Below are 18,681 nucleotides of genomic sequence, written 5' to 3'. Positions count from 1 at the left end.
AATCCAAGCTTGACAAAAAGTAAAAAGAGCCTTGGTAATTGTATTAGTGATATGGTGACGACCCTCTTATGCTTTTTTCCACTCCTTTCCAGCTTCCTTTACCTCGCTTGTCGAGGCAAACAAATGCGATTTTGTTCGGACTTTAAAAAGAGCCATAAAAGAAGTCAAATCTTAACGCTTCACTTCTATTCTCCTCAAACACTTTGATGTGGCATTTTGATTTCTCTTTTTTTTCTCTCTCTTTCAACTTCCAAGAAATGTTTTAAACCAAAAACTCATGCAAATATAGGCAAAAACGTGTACTTTAGGTTTATTTCACTATTTATTTATTTCTGTTTGGATCAACCAGGTAATATTTACGTTGTTATTGTTATTAGGGTTTAATACTTATATACTTTATACTTTTCAAATTGATTAGCACATATTTTTTCATTAAAAAAATACAAACTGAAATTAGATGTACATATTAAAAAAATAACATTGTATGGGTTGTATAGAATTACGTTTGAACGCTTAGATAGAAAACCAGCAATTAGAATGGGCCAGTATATAACTGAATATCTTCAAAATATCATGCAATGACCATCTCTACCATGATGTAAAATTGTATTCTTCACAAATAATAGATCCAATAATTCTATCAATATTAAAAATGAAAACATTATAGACTAAAACCATTCATATTCAATTTTTTCCCTTTGTTAATCCATTAGGATTTCTGCATCCCCAAAAATGATCAAATAACCAATGTCATACCATACAGAAAACTACAATAATAAAATAAATTAAATGCAATCATATTTTTTGATGATTTTGATTTTAAAAAATGTGAATCTCTTAAATACAAATCCCACAGGCAAATACATTAAATTTAAAGTGTGTGTGCATGTGCCTTCATAAAGCATGACGCATTTTACTTCATTTGCCACAGTCAATATTCAAAGCTGATTAATTAAAACACATTAATTAATCACCCACTATAAACACAAATAATACAGTCCTTTTTTTAAATTAAAAAGCATGCAATGCAAGGAGACTGCGGTTCTTACCTATTTACGCAATGTGTGCGTGTGTTGGGGGGTTAGGGGGGTGTATGGAGTGTATATGTGCTGGTCCTCCGCCTGGTCACATGGATATGAAAAAAATAAAAATAAAGCAGTATATTTTCCCCCATGCATTTGCGATTCCCTTTAGCAAGTGAAAACTTTGTGTCCTCCTGCGCACCATTTTATACATGATGAGCCGCCAGTAATGGGATTATTAAACAAAAACGTTTCAGGCGCCGGCGTTAACCTTTTTTAATGCCTAATTGGGTTTTGCAAAGAAATAATTAGATTCTACAGTGCTTACACGCACTGCCTATATTTTCGAATGGCGTCTGCATATGAGAGAAAGCAAGTATTGTGTTGTTGCACCGTGAATGCAAAATGCAGGTATGCACTAAAAAAATCAAGTGCAACATTAAAAACATGGTGCAAGCGAATAAAGTGCATTTAAAGCGCATTTGTTTTGTCTATTTGCAAACTCGGCTCCAGTTTTCTGTCCGATGGCGCCCTCTGTTGTCACAGATGGCGTAAAACACTTGAAGGTGACCATCATGTGTCGAAAACATTCAATGAGAAAAACTTTATTGACAATGAATTGTGTCTACTGTAAGATACTAGTACGTATAGGGTAACAGGAAGTCCCCCAACCCCGGATGTTCCTCTTCCCTATGGTCGCGATAGTTTGAGAGATTTCGTGGTCCAACCAAGAAGGTCAGCTGATCATTCACTACTAGCGTGTACGTCAGAGTGAGGAGACCACCACAAGCGGCAAAGAAGTACCACGCCTGGACACATGTAAGTATTGTCCACTTACAGTCCGCCGTCATGTCCCCTTCTGTGCACCAATATGGCAAATAAGCGAGGTTATTTAGTCATCTGGCGAGCGCACACCGGAGAATGCCGCTGTTAGCTTTAGCCCCGGTGCTAGCCAAAAAGAAGCTTCGAGATTCACCTGCCGCCAGCTGCCTTTGAAGAGGCGTCGAAAAGCCAAGAGTCATCGTCGTTAATGTGTGCTAACGTCGATATTTCTGATTTCTGATAGTGAAGTCGCAATTAAAGTTATCTCATTGAAAATTCTATTTCATTACTCCAAAGACAACCGGTGATGGCAGTCGCAACTTTGGAAGTTTACTTGTAGAGAAGCCAGGTTGTTTTGACGTATTGCAGAAAATGAATGAATGAATGAATGAATGTCATTTCAAATGATCGTTGACGTTATTACCCGATTGCAACATGGGATACATCGGTATACCAGACTCTATACTGAGTTGTTCGCCTCCGTGACGGCTATTCACCTCTCAAATTGCAATGCTTCTTTGTATCCTGTCTTATTATGTTATTATACTTTAACACAAGTCTTATGTCAGACTTATTGGACACCTATATGCTGTATTTTATCCTGATCAGAGTGACACATAAGCACACCGGTCTTCAAGATGGCAGACAACAGCCAACAAGGCCCTCCAAGACAAGGGCCACTGGTAAGTCACCAACTTAACTTTTTTCTCGTGTTTTTGCTTAGATATGCCTAAATTGCTCAATTGCCAAAAATTAATTCCAAGTCATTCTCCTCTCTGCAGCTTATCTGTACCCAACTTTACTTAATAGCCCAAAATTCAATCAATCTTGGTGTGTAATTTCATTGAAAACTTCAGTACAGCACAAGGGGATGCTAAAGATAAGACCACAAACACAAATTCCCCGGAATCAAAACACTCATAAATGCCCATAAATCCGTATCACTTTTTTTCTGACTGCTTATTCCATAGTTACTACACAAATGTGTTTTTTTCTTCACATATTAATGCTACATTTTAGCCAGAGCATGGTTTTGTTGTTCAGGTGGTCGTCCATTTGCAACAAAAATCTGCCAAAATTGGATTTTGTTTTCAATGAATAGCCATGATTTTTTTCTTCAAATAAATCGACTGATAAAATGAATACAATCTTTTGCAACTCAAGGCACTTTTTAACCAAAGATTCTACTCCCCTAGCAATTTCTAATGAGCAACAAGCTGGAGACAGCCATGTGGCTCTCACGCCTCTTCACCGTCTACTGCTCAGTCATGTTCATACTGCCCATCTTGGGGTGAGTTCCCTGACATCCGTCGCCGTTTCGAATCAATAAATGTTTCATAACATGCAGACACTTTTGTCTCAGGCCCTATGCAGCGTCCAATTTCTATCAGCGGGCCCTTCTGTCCAACGCGCTCACTAGCGCCCTGCGACTGCACCAGAGGCTTCCCAGATTCCAGCTGAGCCGTGCGTTCCTTGCGCAAGCTCTTCAGGAGGACAGCTGCCACTACTTGCTCTACTCGCTCATCCTCGTGAATTCCTACCCCATTACCAGTATCCTTCATTTAACCATCTTTTCAAGACATAAGTGAAAATGCCCCCAAGTTGTTCTTTAATCTGTTGACTCCAGTGAGCATCTTTCCAGTCTTCCTCTTCTCCCTACTCCACGCAACCACTTACACCAAAAAGTTTTTTGATGTGAGTTATTTCTGCCATTTTAGTTTTTAGTTATTGTTGCTGTAAATGCATAATTTATGATTGCTAGTTTGAATAGATGTAGTACTAGTGGGTGAGTTTTTCCACATGGAAACATAATTGTTATTGTCCTTTCAGGCATTAGGCCCAAACAGCTTGATGTTCATCAGGAACCTCCTGGACAAAGTTTCAACTAATCAGCAGAACATCCTCAAGTTCATCGCCTGTAATGAGATCTTCTTGATGCCTGCCACCGTCTTCATGCTTTTCAGGTTCGGCTTAAGAACGCCCTAATCGTCCATAGGAAATTACTCGTGGGAAAGTAAAGCTTTCCCATAAATTGTATTTTCTGGTGGTAAGTAGGTTAAAGAATGCAGCCTGTGATTTGGTTTCTCTTTTATCTGCAGTGGCCAGGGAAACTTGCTGTTGCCTTTCATCTACTATCGCTTCCTCAGCCTCCGCTACACGTCCAGAAGAAACCCGTACTGCCGGTAAGAGAAGCGACTGGCCGTGGTCGTTTTGTTCTTTCTTATAGCCATGTGTCATTTTTGCCAGCACTCTCTTCACTGAGCTGCGAATCCTCCTGGAGCACTTCATCATGAAACCGGCATGCCCCGCCTTCTTCCGGAGGATGTGCCTTAGCAGTATCGCTTTTGTCAGCCGCCTGGCCCCCACTGGCGTCTGAAATGACGTCCCTCCATTCCTCTTCGACCGCTGCTGAAGTTGTGACTTCCATTTTGGATGAGGACACACAATGGCGACGTCAATGGACATTTTGTGTTTTTGTTGTTGAGATGACAAATTGACAGCTTGCTTCAATTCAAGACCAGCCGGTGGTACTGCTGCACTGAAGTATCTTTTTTTTTGTCATCCTTTTCTCCATCTCCTGTCTTAATATAACCTCATCAAAAAAAGGCGGACCCAACCATCTTTTGTTACGCCCCAGAAAGTGGAATCCATCTTAGTGTCCTCCAATGACCTTATTTATTCAATAATGTTCTGAGATTAGTAACATGTTGGTCTTATAGTATATGATTACGAATAAGAACATTATGCCAGATGAAGATAGAGTAATGATTGTGATTTAGTTTCACTTCATATTTAACATTGTTTTTTTGTATATGCTCTTTAAAGGCCTAGCTTCACTTCTTTTAATGTCCAACTGTCACGTCTGCTGTATTTTATACAAAAGCATAAATTATGGATATTATACTTTTGAATTTCTCTTGAAAAAGAAATTAACTGCATGATGCATGGCATCCACAAAGTTGAAGTGAAGCGGCCTTATATACATAATGATTCATTGAATATAGTATACATTTTTTAATGCATTTACTATCCATGTACTAATTGTTTTGCCAATGGTCTCTCAACGTTTGCCTCCTGATGAACCACGTTTAACCCAAATTGAGATCTTAAAGATTAGGAAATAAAATACTAAATAGTAGTATTTTTGAACTATTCTTGCCCCATCTTTGTGGCCACGTCTCTGTTTTGGAACGTACTAGCCAATCACAATACTACTTGAATGTGTAATGCTTTAAACCTCGTCCAATGATCGTGCAGTTTACTGTCATTGCAACGTTGCCATGGAAACTGGGTTTAATCCACATCCTCGTTCTATATTCCTCTCGTTTTCGACCCGAGTGCAGTTTTCATTTACTTTCTCCTGTTCGTTTTGTCTGTATTTTACTTAACGTCTTCGTGTTGTAAGTGCTTACTTAAAATTCGAGTGATTACGTCGCTATTACTAACTAGCTAGCTAACCCACGTTAGCACTCGAGCTAATCTTCTTGAGTGGCTAATCCCTCTATCTGCCATCTCCTTACTTTTCTTCCAATGAAAAACATCAGACGTCGGTTACGATTTGTAATTGACAGATGGACCGCATGATTCAACCTTTTATAGCCGGATGAACATCACATTTGGCGGCTTGTGTTGTTAAATCTTCCGGATTCAAATTCGCCTCAAATAAAGATGGAGATTAATCTCAACCGAGTTGATTATCTTCAGGTAAGTATTTACTTTACACTTTTATGGGCATATTTCAGGAAGTTTAACTTTCATCTAATCAAACTGTCACTTGTAGGTTGGGGTAACATCACAAAAAACAATGAAGCTTCTGCCTTCACTTGGAAGAAAAGCTACCCAGAAGGTACCATCATATAATGCTAATCTAAATAAGGCAATGTTTTTCACACATTTCAATAAATAATGTGCACATATGTGTGTGTCTTGTTGTTTTTTTGCAGGTGGCTATTGCCGACCAAGATGGTATATTGACATGTTTTGGGATGAAGAAAAGTGAAGCAGTAGTGAGTGACATTTCCATTCAATCAATGATGCATTTGATCAAGATGTCAATACTAACAAAAGCCCATGTGTCATATAGCCTGTCTTCAAAACGCTCCCAGGGCAGAAAATATCCCGAATGGACTTGGGCGGTGCGGCGGGAACACCGCAGGAGAAGATCTTTGTCTGCTCCGGATCTCAAGTTCGAGGGTTCACCAAAAAGGGCAAACAGTTCCTTACCTTTGACGCCAACCTCACAGAGAGCATCAACGCAATGTACGAAAAAAAAACTGGTTCTCATACTAGTACCACTGTGGCAACAACATTCAAACAGAGTAGGGTAGTAGGTTTAAGTGTCTTCAAAAATGAGAACGTAAAACATATTTTTTTGCCCCCAAAAAGGTATGTGTCCGGATCCGACCTCTTTGTGTGTGCCAGCTACATCTACAACCACTATTGTGATTGCAAGGACCAAGACTATTTCCTATCTGGGGACAAGATCAATGACATCGTCTCATTGTCCTCAGAGAACCTTCCTCGCCCCGTCCCCGTTCTGGCGTGTCAAGATCGCGTTCTTAGGGTGCTGCAGGTAGATGAAATACTTCCCTCGTCCTGCTCATTCAATTTTATTGATTTTAATTAAACTTGGGCGTGTGTTTTCAATCTGACAGGGATCTGAGTTGGCCTACGAGGTGGAAGTGTCCGGACAACCATCTGTGTTAGAATGTTATAACAAAGATGGAGGTGGGTTAGTCCCACATTTGTTTTACCATTGTAGTACATTGATGCACAAATATCCTTTATAATCCTCATAGTCTGAAAAATACCGCGATTATTTGCTATTTTATTTGACATTTGTCAGGCGATGGTATCCTGTACGGGACAACAGATGGGAAAATTGCCCTGATTCACATCGGCGAGAGTGAGGCATCTACCAAATGGGAAATTGACAACGACAAAAAGAAAGGAGGTACATACAGTGCTTTGTCGTCAATCTTTGAATCTGACGCTTGGATAAACATGAAACACTAACCTGTAATTTGGCTGCAATTTCCTAGGTATTCTCTGCCTCGACACTTATGACATAGCTGGAGATGGTGTGAATGATATCCTGGTGGGCCGTGACGACGGGATGGTGGCCATTTACGGATTTGACAGCACTAATGAGCCAACGCTACGCTTTGAGCACGTGAGGGGTCATGTAGCAGCTACTTTAAAGCAAAAAACACTAGTGAAAGGTTTTCAAATCTTAACTCATTCACAGCTATGGACAGTGATAGACATAAAATCAATTTCAACTGCCTGGCAATAAGGGATAAAGTTTCACTGCCATTGACGGCAATAATATCCAATCTTGTTTGATTTAATTTTGGCTTGGGTTCATAAACAATTTGTGATGTTTGTCCTCCTTGCTTAGGCCTTGTCAGAAAGCGTGACCTCCATCCAGGGAGGATGTGTGGGGAAGGAGTCCTACGATGAGGTCTTAACTGCCACCTATACAGGTTACATCACTAATCAACACACGTTCAATCCCGTGTTTTTTTTTTTCGAATACATGTTTTTATGACTGTCTTGTTTTTTTTTTCTTTCCAGGCTGGGTTACAGGTTTAACCACGGAGGCCCAAAAGGCTGAAGTGGGCGCCGGAGACGAAGTCAGGATGAGTAAAGAGATCCAATCCAAAGTGGAAGCCCTCAGGTATCCGCCACCGTCGAGTGTCCAAAAGGAGATGCGGAAAAGTGAGCCTTTCTTTTGCCACAGGGCAGAACTGGAGCAGCTCCAGGTGAAAGTGCAGCTGGGTCGCGATGAGTATCAGCAGACGTCGCGGTCCGAGACGGCCGTCTCTGTGGTACCCGCCTTCAGCATCAATGACAAATTCACGCTGTGTCAAGATGATGCCAGCTACAGCCTCACACTGGAGGTGCAGACCGCCATTGACAACCTGCTACTCCAGGTATGTTCCAGTGACGGAACTTCACAGATATAAGATGGAAGACCCAGATCTTTCTCATAATCTAGGGGAAAAAACTGACAATTTATCTCTGTCTTTTTTAGAGCGATGTTCCCATCGACCTGCTCGATGTAGACAACAACTCAGCAGTGGTCAGCTTCAGCGAGTGTGACTCCGAGGTAATTTCTTAAAGCAGAAAGTCCACTTTTTGATTCACAGTCAGTTTTATGCTATATTTATTTCTCTAACAGCCTAATGGCAACTTCTTGCTGGCAACTTACCGCTGTCAAGCCAACACCACCAGACTGGAGCTGAAGGTTAGCCAGATGTTCAACCTCCATCATATATGGAAGCAAATTATGTTTCCATAACATTCTAACGGCCGCAAATGTTTTGTAGGTGAGATCAATCGAAGGGCAGTACGGCACCTTACAGGCTTACGTCACCCACAGACTGCAGCCCAAGACGTGTCAGGTTCGCCAGTATCACATAAAACCTCTGTCTCTTCACCAGCGTGCTCACAACATCGACCAAGACAGGTAATTTAACTTCACTCTTAATTATTATTATTTTCAAGATGAGCTAACCTTGGAATCTTGTTTTAACTGTGCTGTCAATCCAGGCCAATGAACAGGCTGAGTCTGGTGGGACAGTTCAGTTTCGCAGAGATCCACTCCTGGGTTGTCTTCTGTCTCCCGGAGGTGCCGGAGAAGACGCCGGCGGGAGACAGTGTCACCTTCAACTTCCTCAACACCTTCCTGGGCACTCAGCTGCAGACCACCTACAGGTCTGTTACTCTTCTCCAACGTTACACAGACACAGATTAAACATGAAGCGGCGTTTGTTTTCCAGCAAAGGGGAGGGTCACTTCAGGTCCGATAACATCTCCACCATCTCCATCCTGAGCGACGTCCTCTCCAAAGAGGCCACCAAACGCAAAATCAACCTCAATGTTTCATACGGTCAGTGGCGTGTGGCTTTTTGCAATCGTGTTGAACAATTAGGGAATCAACAGTTCCTCCGCAGATATCAACGATGACTCTGTGAGTCACACCCTCAAAATGATCCACCCCAAACTGGAGTATCAGCTAGTGCTGGCGAGGAAAGTTCAGCTTATTGATGCCCTGAAAGTAAGTCATGGAATGATGGTGTTTATTCCCATTCATGAAATAACAAAAGTGTGTGTAGCTTGACGAGGATTCATTATAAAAATGGAGGTCACGGGGACCAATTGTTATCAATTTGAAATGAAATTCTTGATTTAGGAGTTGCAGCTTCACGAGGGAAACGCCGACTTCCTCATCTCAGAGTATCGCAGCATCCTAGACGAGTCGGACAGTCTGCTGGAGGAGTACAAAAAGCAGCCAGCACACTTGGAAAGGCTTTATGGTAACGTTTCATCATTCATATTGGAGATTATTTTTCCATTGATTCCGTTTTTTTCCACTTTCTTTCCTGCAGGCATGATCACGGACCTGTTCATCGATAAGTTCAAATTCAAAGGACAGAATGTCAAAGCCAAAGTGTCCTCGCTCTTGGAGATCCTAGATAGTTACGACTTAAATTCACTATTAGACTTCTTCAATGAGGTGTAATCTTGTCGTCCAACTGAAATATTTTTGTATGTCGAGCATTATGATTTATGTTGTTTTGGTAGATGTCTACTGATTTCACAGTAGATCTTGCAAGGCGCGTGTGATATATATTATTTTCGTACTAGTGTGGTGATTAATAAATCACGATATTGATGATAGCTTTTTATTTTTGTCTACATTTTGGATTATAAACAAGACATAAACTAAACCAAATTTAAATGACTTTATCACATTTAACATCCATGGCACTGAAATATGAGCAATTGGGTCCAGTTGTCCCAATTTAAATGAATTGGACATCTACCACTGTCAATGGCATGCAGTAAGTTAAACACTAGTTAGTGTTAATTGGGGCTGTCAGCAAAGTGTATTTTGCAGTTTTTCAAAGAATAAAATGATTGCAAATTTAAAAACATGTCGTAATATAGTGAAAAGGAAAATACGAGAACTTTATCTTGATGAGCGAACCGGGTTTGAATATCCAATCACCTGCTTTGTCCCCGTCGGCTTCCGTCGTCATCATACGTCAACAAAAACGACGGCTGCCGATTGGCTCGTTCAATCCTCGCGGGCTGCTTGAATGAAAGAAAAGGAAGTCCAAATTCGAGGGAGTTAGTGTAGTCAAAGCCACAATCGATCGGCGGTACGCCGCGTCTTTGCAGGTTGGTCAATTTTAAACGTTATGGCGCCCTAACGTTGCATCTCGTACAATAACTTTGCTCCTTCAGCCCCGAGTGCTTCCCACGCATTTAGCATTAGCCACTGTATTGTTTGATATTGTTCCCCTGAGAATTAACACTGCAAAAAGAGCCATTTAGTTTTCTGGATCGAGTAAAATCCAAAGCCAGCGGAAAGTATGTCGGGGGTGCACGATAACGGAACCAGCACGCTAGGGGACCAAGAAAACATGCTGTCGAGACTCCGAGGCTCGCACAAGTCCCGGCCGAACGCCGCGGACAATAAGGAGAATTTTGCGCCGCAGTCGGCGGCTACCAGGACCGTGCTGGGAGCATTATCGAACAACCAGAGGGGCAAAGCCCAGAACCAGCGCGCCCACAAGCAGGTTAGTTGCGCTAGCCATTCATTAGCTTGCATGCTAAGATGTGTTCTTGATGAATTCATCTCTTTTTTTTCTTGGCTTCATTTTTTTTACGTTCTCAAGCCGCTTCAGCGGAATGCATTAATTTAAAAAATGGGTTGGGACTTTTGTATCGCGGGCTTAAGAAACGCGACGATGCATTAATAAATGCACGAGTAGAATAAAACAAAAACCTGACCACATTTGTCCGCCATTTTAAAACTTCTCTGCAACATATATTAGCGATGCATTGCGCGTTTAATGCAAACTTGTATATTTTAATCTTTTTTCTTTTTAAACCTTTGTTCTGAACCACTATTGCTCATTGTAATGAAAAGTCTATGCTATCACCTGGCATCAGTTTTGCAAATAAGACTTAGTTAGAATTCAGTTAGATTTCTTCATTAACTAAATATACTTTTAGGAGTCTACTTCCATCAAGCAAACTGTATTTTAACATTTTGACGGTGATCTCAAAATGGATTGGAAATCTGCTTCTGTAAATTGCATTGCAATTCAGTCATTGTCTTCAAACCTCAGACGTATTGCATGCCAATCACCATCAAAAGTATAGATGCCAACACAACTATGTAGATCTAGTCATTCCAAATAGAGATCCCATGTCCACGAGCCTTTCTCCTAACTTAAAATATGTTTTGCAGGAATCTTTCAAACCACTCGTGTGCAAAAACGAAGATCTTGGCAAAACCTCCAAACCACCAGCCTTCCAGATCCACGTTGACCAGGCCTCCGTTCAGGAGAAGTCCAGCACAGCCACCACTGTCAAAGCTCAGGAACCCGCTGAGGACACTCCACTGAAAATCCACGATGCCGCCACCCGCCTACGCCAGCCTCTGGCCCCACTCGACATCCCTGCAGGAAACATGGATTTCAGTTTTGGTATGTAATAAGACCACGTTTTCAAAGCTCTGTTTTTAACTAATTTGAAACTCTTCCCAATCCCAATATAGATTCTCCAATGGACATGTCCATTGTCGGTGGTGAGGAGAAGATCATTGACGTCTTGGAGGTGCCTGAATATGCCGCAGAGATTCACACTTATTTGCGGGAAATGGAGGTGAGAAAATGTGCCTCCTGGTTTAAACATGAGTCTTCTCGTAAATTCAACACTACTTTGGTATTCATGAGTCCTATAGGGTGCATTCCATCCAAATGGGCTCTATGCTCCTTTTCGAAGTACTTTTTAAAATGACTCTTGTGGCAACCTGTTCCAATTGCATGCAAATAGAAATTCTTAAAGCTGTTAATTTCATAATAGTGGAAAATGTCCTTAAAACACTGTCACTTGAGGACAACCTGTAACATTTCTTATACTTTTTATGTTTCTCATCTGAAAATGTTGCAACAACTTTTGGTTTGAAGGCAAATTTATAAAAATAGACTTGTCAATATTTCTGCAGATTTTATTTACTTTTCATAGTGCAAGGAATGTGTCCTATCTTTAATGCACAAAAGAGCAACAAATACTTATTAAAACCATATTTCATATACTCTTTTTTTTTTTTTTTTATAAATTAAGGTAACATAGTTACCATCATATTTGAATAAAGAGGAAAGTAATTTATGTACTCATTCACAGGAGTTTGAAATAAAGACTAATATTTTTTGTCATATCACTCAACTAAATTCAAAATGTAGCACTGCAAATGACTTGCTGTACTTTAACATGACTGAATTGCCTCTTAGGTGAAGTGTAGGCCACGGGTGGCTTACATGAAGAAGCAACCTGACATCACCAACAGCATGCGTGCCATTTTGGTGGACTGGCTGGTGGAAGTGGGCGAGGAGTACAAGCTCCAGAGTGAGACTTTGTACCTGGCCGTCAATTACATCGACCGCTTTCTCTCATCCATGTCGGTGCTGCGTGGCAAATTGCAGTTGGTGGGCACTGCTGCCATGCTACTAGCATCGTAAGTAGTCTCAACATTGCCTGCAGTTTTTTTTTCCCCTTCCACCCTACTGCCCATTAAATTGCGTTTCCACCCAACAGCAAATTTGAGGAAATCTACCCCCCAGAGGTTTCAGAATTTGTGTACATCACAGATGACACTTACACCAAGAAGCAAGTGTTGAGGATGGAGCAGTTGGTGCTTAAAGTTCTCTCTTTTGATATGGCTGCACCCACCATTAACCAGTTTCTCACGCAGTACTTTTTACACCACGCTGCTAGCAAACAAGTGGAGAGCCTCGCCATGGTAATTGCTTAAAGGCTAAATGAATGATCTTTTTTAGGGATTTTTTTTAAATGGGAATGTAATCTCTTATTTTCAGTACCTTGGTGAGCTCAGCCTGGTGGATTCAGATCCCTTCCTGAAGTATCTTCCTTCTCAGACAGCCGCTGCTGCTTACCTCCTGGCCAATCACACGATCACTGGTGCATCATGGGTATGTTGAGATGAAATGAATGATTAAGAAAGGCTGTGGCTTAAATGTGGCCCACACATATTCCAGCCCAAGTCACTGGTGGAGAAAACGGGCTATGCTATGCAGGACCTCATGCTGTGCGTGAAGGATCTGCACCAGATGTACCTGAACGTACCACAGCATCCTCAGCAGTCTGTCAAGGAGAAGTACAAGTCTTCCAAGTAAGAATTAATAGTCGCCCACCATGTGCGTAAACCCTAAATTGAAAAGTCATGCTTCATTTTTATTTTCAGGCATCATGAAGTTTCCACCATTGAACCTCCAACGACTCTGCAGTTTGACTAACACTCCCTTTTTTGGCCCATTTTTAGTGTTGTGCCCTCCCCATTCTGACTTTCCAGAAAGTACATCCGATTTTTTTTTTTTTTTTTTGCCCCTCCCTAAATGTTTTATGGTTCTAATCTGGTTTTAAAAATCTGACCAATATATAAAAATAAGTAGTTTCCTCCCAATCCGGGTTGAGTTTTATAACCAAGCAGTTGTAATTGCTGGGTTGTTCTTGTTGGGTTTTTTCAAAGTCAACCTAGTTGTGTCATAGTAGTGGGTTTTACACATTAAACATTTGTCAGTCTTGGAGTCAGCTGTTCTCATTGCATTTAATGACCGACAATTTTTTTTTTTCTTTGTCGGCTCATCTTACAGCACTGTAAAATAAGGCTCTTGTAAATAAAATCAACATTTAAAGTTCAACTATGTTCTAATTCATTCACATGGACAATTGTAATTACTCAACATGAGTAATGATGCCCAACAGGAGATTAAAATCTTAAAATGCCTTTTTTTTATACATTAGTATAATGGACGGAAGGAGGATGACCTTAAGATGTCACCACTGTCTCAAAGCAGCTTCTAAATGGTTGTATTACATGGACAAAATTAGTTTCACAAACATCAGTCCTATCTAATCAAACTAATTTATGGCTTGTGCAATTGGGGAATGATATCAGATGTTTGTGTGCTCGAATCACATGTCCAATCATTCCAAGCGCTGCTGTTCCTGACCTTAAACCTTATCTGTTAAACACTAGCAGTCAACATCCTTATTAAAAAAAATTAAATTTTATCAAATCAAAGGTCACAAGAGACAAGAAAGGTAAATTTGAAGCACTCAGATTTTGCTCCTTAACTGTTTATTTTTAATGATGCTGTCATTCTGTTGTGTGCCACCAGACGGCAGTATAACGCAGCAGTGAAGTTGACTGAAATGCATTTTCTGGACACCGGGCTAAAATGTGTCCTTGCCTACTGACCACTGTTGGCTGGGCCTGGCTCCAGCACCCCCATGACTTGTGAGGATAAGGGGTATGTGAAATAAATTTCTTTTGGAATGTCAACATCCGTAAATCTGATATGAAATTAGTAAAGTTAGCAGCACTTATAAACTTCACTTTCCATGCTATGGAAAACCTTGTATTTAGGTTACTTATGTCATGGTAAATCTGTCTTTGTACACTACATTTTAGTGCAGTATTATCAGTACTGATACCAGTAATGTGTTGAAGTCCAAACTTCTTTAAATTTCAATGCTGAATTGTGAAACTGGCCGCCATTGTCTTAGGAAAACGGCATGGGAAATATATTTTGTTGTGATCTTTTTTAATTTTCTCTCTCTCTCTCTCCCCCTGTGACGTGTGACATGCCAGTCCCTCCTCCTCCGTCCCTTCTTTTCCCCCCTAGTCCCCCTTGTCAAGCAGAGTGAGACAGGAGCACAAGGAGAGAGAAGAAAGAAGAATGTCCACTTCAGTTATGGACAGAGAAGGCAATTTTATCACTTAGCGCTCTCTGGATACCTGTTGGAATGCCCTTTGAGCAGCATCCTTGACAAGTTTATCCCCCCCCCCCCTCCTTTTTATTTTTCAATTTTTCTTCAGGAGGTTGTGTGTCGTTCATATGCCAGCCCCTCGTAAATTCCTCCTGGCGTCCACGTCTCTGCCTCTCCAGCTAGACTGGGGCTGGAACGTGAGCGTGTACCTGGCGATGCTTTTGGGGCTGCTGGGGCTCATCATGCTCCTGCTGTGGATGCTGATGAAGCAGCTGCGCCACTCGGTGGGCAAAGCCACCCTGCAGCTGGCCAGGTCCTTCCGCCAGAGCCCCGCTAACATCGCCGTCGTCTCGGATCAGGAGCTCCGGCATGCGCTGTGAATGCAAACAACTCTTGTCTCTTTTCTTCTCTTCATGCACTGATGGAGGCAAAGGCAAATGTGATGGATCTGTTGGACCTACAGGTTGCTCGTTGCAAGATTTGAGCTGCTTTCTTAATGACAATGGGAATTCAAAGGTATTTTTTCATGCTATTCTTCTCCTTTCATCCTGATAAAAAAGGATGATGATGATAAAGGTTTTTTTTGGACATTTTCTGGATTTATTTCATTGGACAGCATCTCAAAAACTGCCTGGAGTGAGAATGTTGAGGAATGACCACCCCCTTCAATAAAACAAATCTTTGGAAATACAAATTGTAATTTTATTAACAATGAACAAAACATGAGGGAGAAATAGTAAATTTATTAAAAAAAAACACACAAAGCCATAATATTAACATGCTAATATGATATAGTCAACTGTTGTATTTCTAGGGATTGGAGTGCTCATACTGTGTATCTTTTATTTATTTGGGAAAAAATAAATTGATTAAAGTAATATGGGGTAGGCTGTAATGTAACATATTGTCATAACTACATTAAATGATGTAATGTAATGAATTTTGTCCTGATTTCTAGCATTTAAAATGTGAAATTAGGTCAAATTAATGGGGTCACAAGTTCACAACTTTGGGGTCCTGGGTTCAAATCCAGGTCAGTCCACCTGTGGGGAGTCTGTATCCCCATGCCCTGCAGTTGGCTGTTCACTGTTTTAGGCTCCAACACCCCCCACAACCCTAGTGAGGATAAATAGGTTCAGAAAATGAATGCATTTTACCCCACTTTCCCGAATTCTTTTAAATTTTCCAACCAAACAAGACTTTATCCAGGACAATATTAATTTGCATCTAATTACCAAAGATGCTATCCTTTTTTCCTCCCCTGCTGATGATATCCCATAATGATTTGAAATGAACAACATACTATTGTGTCTCCATATTCCTCTTTTTATTTCTATGTGAAATGAAACTCCCCAGTGATAATTGAATGAATATCTCCAGAAAAGAAAAAAAAGCAGCCACATAATCTGTTGTGCAGAGAACAGAAGTCTTTCTTGGATCTTCACTCAATCTGATCTGGCTGTTATTAGCTGCCCAGTCATCTTGTTTATTTGAGCACAAAGGAAATTGGCTGAACGCTCGCCTGTGTTAGCAGCAGATGCTATTCACAAGTCACTTTCATGAAGATGTGCAGATATGTGCATTTTGATGCCTATCAGAGCTCCGTTGAATTAAACCACAGCAAGTCCCAAATGCTCTCAAATTTATGAAAGCCTTACTATACATGTTCTTAAAAAAGCATACTGTCTTATAGCTTCAAGACCACAAAATTCACGACTATTCTACGTCACCTTCAAAACATGGACATTGAGTAGAAGGACGAACCACCTCGTTGAGCACGGTAAGCAAGCCACCATCTTTTCCACATTCAATGTGGCGGAATAATATGGGCGTGGTTTCGCCGGTTGTGTACGCAGGTGCTTAAATTACGCACATGCGCAGCATCGCGTCCCTTGGAGCAGTCATTTTCATGCTGACCGTCGAGCGACTAGCAGCCAAACGAGGTAAGTCAGGTAAGCCCAAAACCAATTTACTGGCCTAACTGCAGTTTTATCAGGCTACCGGGAGATTTTTTAGGAATCAAATGAGCAAAAGACGCCACTAAATCTGTTAGTTTAATGCCAGATTGAACAAAACGTCGACATCGCCCCACCGCCTGTGTGCAGCATGTCACTAGCGTTAGCAATAGCGTCACGGGGACGCTTTCCATTTGACTTGAAATATATTTTGTCCGTTTTCTCTCTATTACTGAGACGTCGGGAAGGCCTTTAATTTAATCAAACAAAGCTGAGCTATCAACTGACAATTTGTTATATGAAGGCTCATTTAAAAATGACACCCAGAGGCTCAATTTAGTTCCTGGTGTGTTGTATGTAATGATAGTTTTCACTGCGAATACTAAACGCCCTTTTCCAATTTATAATTCTATTAAAAATAAAAACATTTATACATCATTTAAGTCAACTTTCTCCTAGCTTTTAATGTCAGTCTGCATATTTAATTGCTTTGTCTGGAAAGGAGAAATTAACACGGAGCACTAACTTTTTTCATTCTTTATCTTGATCATTTATTGTACAATTTGTCTTTCCTTTAATAATTGTTTGACATTTCCCAAATAGTGAAGTCAAGATGCAGCTATTCCTGTGTGTCCAGGACCATGCACACCATTGAGGGGAGAGGAGACTGGGCCAAATCAAAGTAAAACTAGTTACAAAAAACCCCACCTTATGTCTGTTGAATTTCCAGTCTCGGTATATGATAACTTTTGCTTTTTTTTTGTTGCACACACCAGGTGATCTTCCCAGGTTGACCACTTGATGATGATGCATCGTCTCTGAACTCTGCTGGCAGTCTTCTGAGAGGTTAATTTATTGTAGAATATCAAAGTCGAAACATTCTATTCTCACATAATTTTATATGCACGCACCAGGTCCATGTCCTGACTCTGGAGGACCAAGTGGCCCATTTGAAGATGATGCATTGTCTCCAAACCCTGCTGGCAGTCTTCTGACAGGTTAATTTATTGTAAAATATCTAAGTCAAAACATCCTAATGCCACATTATTTTATTGACTAACCCCATCTTATTTTATTTGCAGGTCCAGACTCTGGAGGATGATGTGATCTTACCAGGTTGCCCACTATCTCTGAACTCTGCTTGCAGTCTTCTCAGAGGGTAATTTATTGTAAACTATTTAAGTCAAAACATCCTAATGTCACATTATTTTATTGACTAACCCCATCTTATTTTATTTGCAGTTCCAGACTCTGGAGGATAATGTGATCTTACCAGGTTGCCCACTATCTCTGAACTCTGCTGGCAGTCTTCTCAGAGGGTAATTTATTGTAAACTATCTAAGTCAAAACATCCTAATGTCACATTTTACTGACTAACCCCATCTTATTTTATATGCTGCAGGTCCAAGTGATCCTCTTCCCAGATTGCCCTCTTGATAATGCATCATCTCTGAACTCTTCATAGAGGTAAATTAATTGTAAAATATCTGTCAACATTCTTTTTTTTTATTTTTTTACTCAAGTTGCAATTTACTAAACCCCTCTTATTTTATAGGTCATGTCCAATCCCGAAGGTGAGGAGGATTTCATCTTTTTTCTTCAACCAGTCATTTTAATAAAAGAGATTTGTGTGTCATTTAACTTTGTCAAAACACTTGGAGAAAAAAGACCCCAAGACCCTCAATGGTCTTTTTTTTCCTTTTTTTTTTTGGTGTTTATATTCCAAGTATTTTTTCATGTTTTTTCAAAATAAAAAATTTACTAAGTATTTCTGATTTTAATTTTTTTATTATAAGTATTTTTAAGGAAAAAAATGACTAAGTGTTTTACGACCTTTTTTTGAAAAAAATATTCTAAGTATTTTGTAAAAAGACAAATTGAAAAATGAATTTTTAAAAATTATTATAAGTGATGAATAAAAAAAATGACTAAATGTTTAGGGCAGAATTTTTAAAAATCTAAAGTGCTGTATTTTTATCTACAGGGGGAGGAAAGCAGCCAAACCAAAATGTTTTCAATGTGAATGTTAAGTGTGCAAATGTCTTACAATAAAAACTTTCAAACGACAA

At 40.2% G+C, this 18,681-nt stretch overlaps 3 protein-coding genes and 1 long non-coding RNA gene across 8 annotated transcripts; all 4 read left to right on the top strand.

Moving 5' to 3' along the window:
* Positions 1–1,676: 1,676 nt before the first annotated feature.
* Positions 1,677–4,986, top strand: tmem33 (transmembrane protein 33). Of its 2 annotated transcripts, none has more exons than XM_077733472.1 (8): positions 1,677–1,841; positions 2,454–2,527; positions 3,041–3,135; positions 3,208–3,395; positions 3,472–3,539; positions 3,675–3,808; positions 3,944–4,027; positions 4,092–4,986. In XM_077733472.1, exons 2-8 carry the CDS (start codon positions 2,483–2,485, stop codon positions 4,219–4,221), a joined length of 744 nt encoding a protein of 247 aa, XP_077589598.1. In that variant the 5' UTR covers positions 1,677–1,841; positions 2,454–2,482; the 3' UTR covers positions 4,222–4,986. The 2 variants fall into 2 exon arrangements, with proteins under 2 accessions (XP_077589598.1, XP_077589599.1); XM_077733473.1 differs by lacking the exon at positions 1,677–1,841 and adding an exon at positions 2,037–2,193.
* Positions 4,987–5,134: 148 nt separating this feature from the next.
* On the top strand, positions 5,135–9,530 carry bbs7 (Bardet-Biedl syndrome 7). The gene is made up of 19 exons (XM_077733468.1): positions 5,135–5,549; positions 5,626–5,691; positions 5,789–5,851; positions 5,929–6,104; positions 6,231–6,417; positions 6,500–6,572; positions 6,691–6,798; positions 6,887–7,017; positions 7,246–7,330; positions 7,422–7,524; positions 7,588–7,780; positions 7,882–7,956; positions 8,029–8,094; positions 8,177–8,316; positions 8,400–8,564; positions 8,630–8,739; positions 8,804–8,907; positions 9,043–9,166; positions 9,239–9,530. The coding sequence occupies exons 1-19, from the start codon at positions 5,514–5,516 to the stop codon at positions 9,370–9,372; spliced, it is 2,139 nt and encodes a 712-aa protein (XP_077589594.1). The 5' UTR covers positions 5,135–5,513; the 3' UTR covers positions 9,373–9,530.
* Positions 9,531–9,937: 407 nt separating this feature from the next.
* On the top strand, positions 9,938–13,585 carry ccna2 (cyclin A2). The gene is made up of 8 exons (XM_077733469.1): positions 9,938–10,435; positions 11,113–11,350; positions 11,422–11,528; positions 12,158–12,381; positions 12,462–12,666; positions 12,743–12,856; positions 12,923–13,056; positions 13,129–13,585. The coding sequence occupies exons 1-8, from the start codon at positions 10,229–10,231 to the stop codon at positions 13,178–13,180; spliced, it is 1,281 nt and encodes a 426-aa protein (XP_077589595.1). The 5' UTR covers positions 9,938–10,228; the 3' UTR covers positions 13,181–13,585.
* A 997-nt stretch (positions 13,586–14,582) lies between these two features.
* LOC144207133 (uncharacterized) lies at positions 14,583–18,669 on the top strand. Of its 4 annotated transcripts, XR_013328582.1 has the most exons (11): positions 14,583–15,173; positions 16,351–16,437; positions 16,514–16,600; positions 17,216–17,294; positions 17,389–17,458; positions 17,527–17,610; positions 17,695–17,771; positions 17,855–17,931; positions 18,015–18,079; positions 18,168–18,186; positions 18,597–18,669. It is a non-coding gene; the product is annotated as an uncharacterized LOC144207133 (long non-coding RNA). The 4 variants fall into 4 exon arrangements; XR_013328580.1 differs by lacking the exon at positions 18,597–18,669 and having other exon boundaries at positions 16,075–16,437; positions 18,168–18,500; XR_013328581.1 differs by lacking the exon at positions 18,597–18,669 and having other exon boundaries at positions 16,514–16,609; positions 18,168–18,491.
* The last annotated feature ends 12 nt before the right edge of the window (positions 18,670–18,681 follow it).

The sequence above is a fragment of the Stigmatopora nigra genome, chromosome 14, assembly GCF_051989575.1.
Source record: "Stigmatopora nigra isolate UIUO_SnigA chromosome 14, RoL_Snig_1.1, whole genome shotgun sequence".
NCBI lineage: Eukaryota > Metazoa > Chordata > Actinopteri > Syngnathiformes > Syngnathidae > Stigmatopora > Stigmatopora nigra.
The sequence above is the reverse complement of the archived record's forward strand: the minus strand, read 5'-3'. Positions and strand labels throughout refer to the sequence as shown.

Bases quoted from the DNA above. Each gene is read 5' to 3' on its own strand.
- tmem33 (XM_077733472.1), top strand. From the start codon at position 2,483: ATGGCAGACAACAGCCAACAAGGCCCTCCAAGACAAGGGCCACTG. The intron at 2,528-3,040 runs GTAAGTCACCAA...CTACTCCCCTAG, and splicing joins CTCCAAGACAAGGGCCACTG to CAATTTCTAATGAGCAACAA. The intron at 3,396-3,471 runs GTATCCTTCATT...TGTTGACTCCAG, and splicing joins GAATTCCTACCCCATTACCA to TGAGCATCTTTCCAGTCTTC.
- bbs7 (XM_077733468.1), top strand. From the start codon at position 5,514: ATGGAGATTAATCTCAACCGAGTTGATTATCTTCAG. The intron at 6,418-6,499 runs GTAGATGAAATA...TCAATCTGACAG, and splicing joins GCGTTCTTAGGGTGCTGCAG to GGATCTGAGTTGGCCTACGA. The intron at 8,740-8,803 runs GTCAGTGGCGTG...GTTCCTCCGCAG, and splicing joins CAACCTCAATGTTTCATACG to ATATCAACGATGACTCTGTG.
- ccna2 (XM_077733469.1), top strand. From the start codon at position 10,229: ATGTCGGGGGTGCACGATAACGGAACCAGCACGCTAGGGGACCAAGAA. The intron at 10,436-11,112 runs GTTAGTTGCGCT...TATGTTTTGCAG, and splicing joins ACCAGCGCGCCCACAAGCAG to GAATCTTTCAAACCACTCGT. The intron at 12,667-12,742 runs GTAATTGCTTAA...TCTTATTTTCAG, and splicing joins AAGTGGAGAGCCTCGCCATG to TACCTTGGTGAGCTCAGCCT.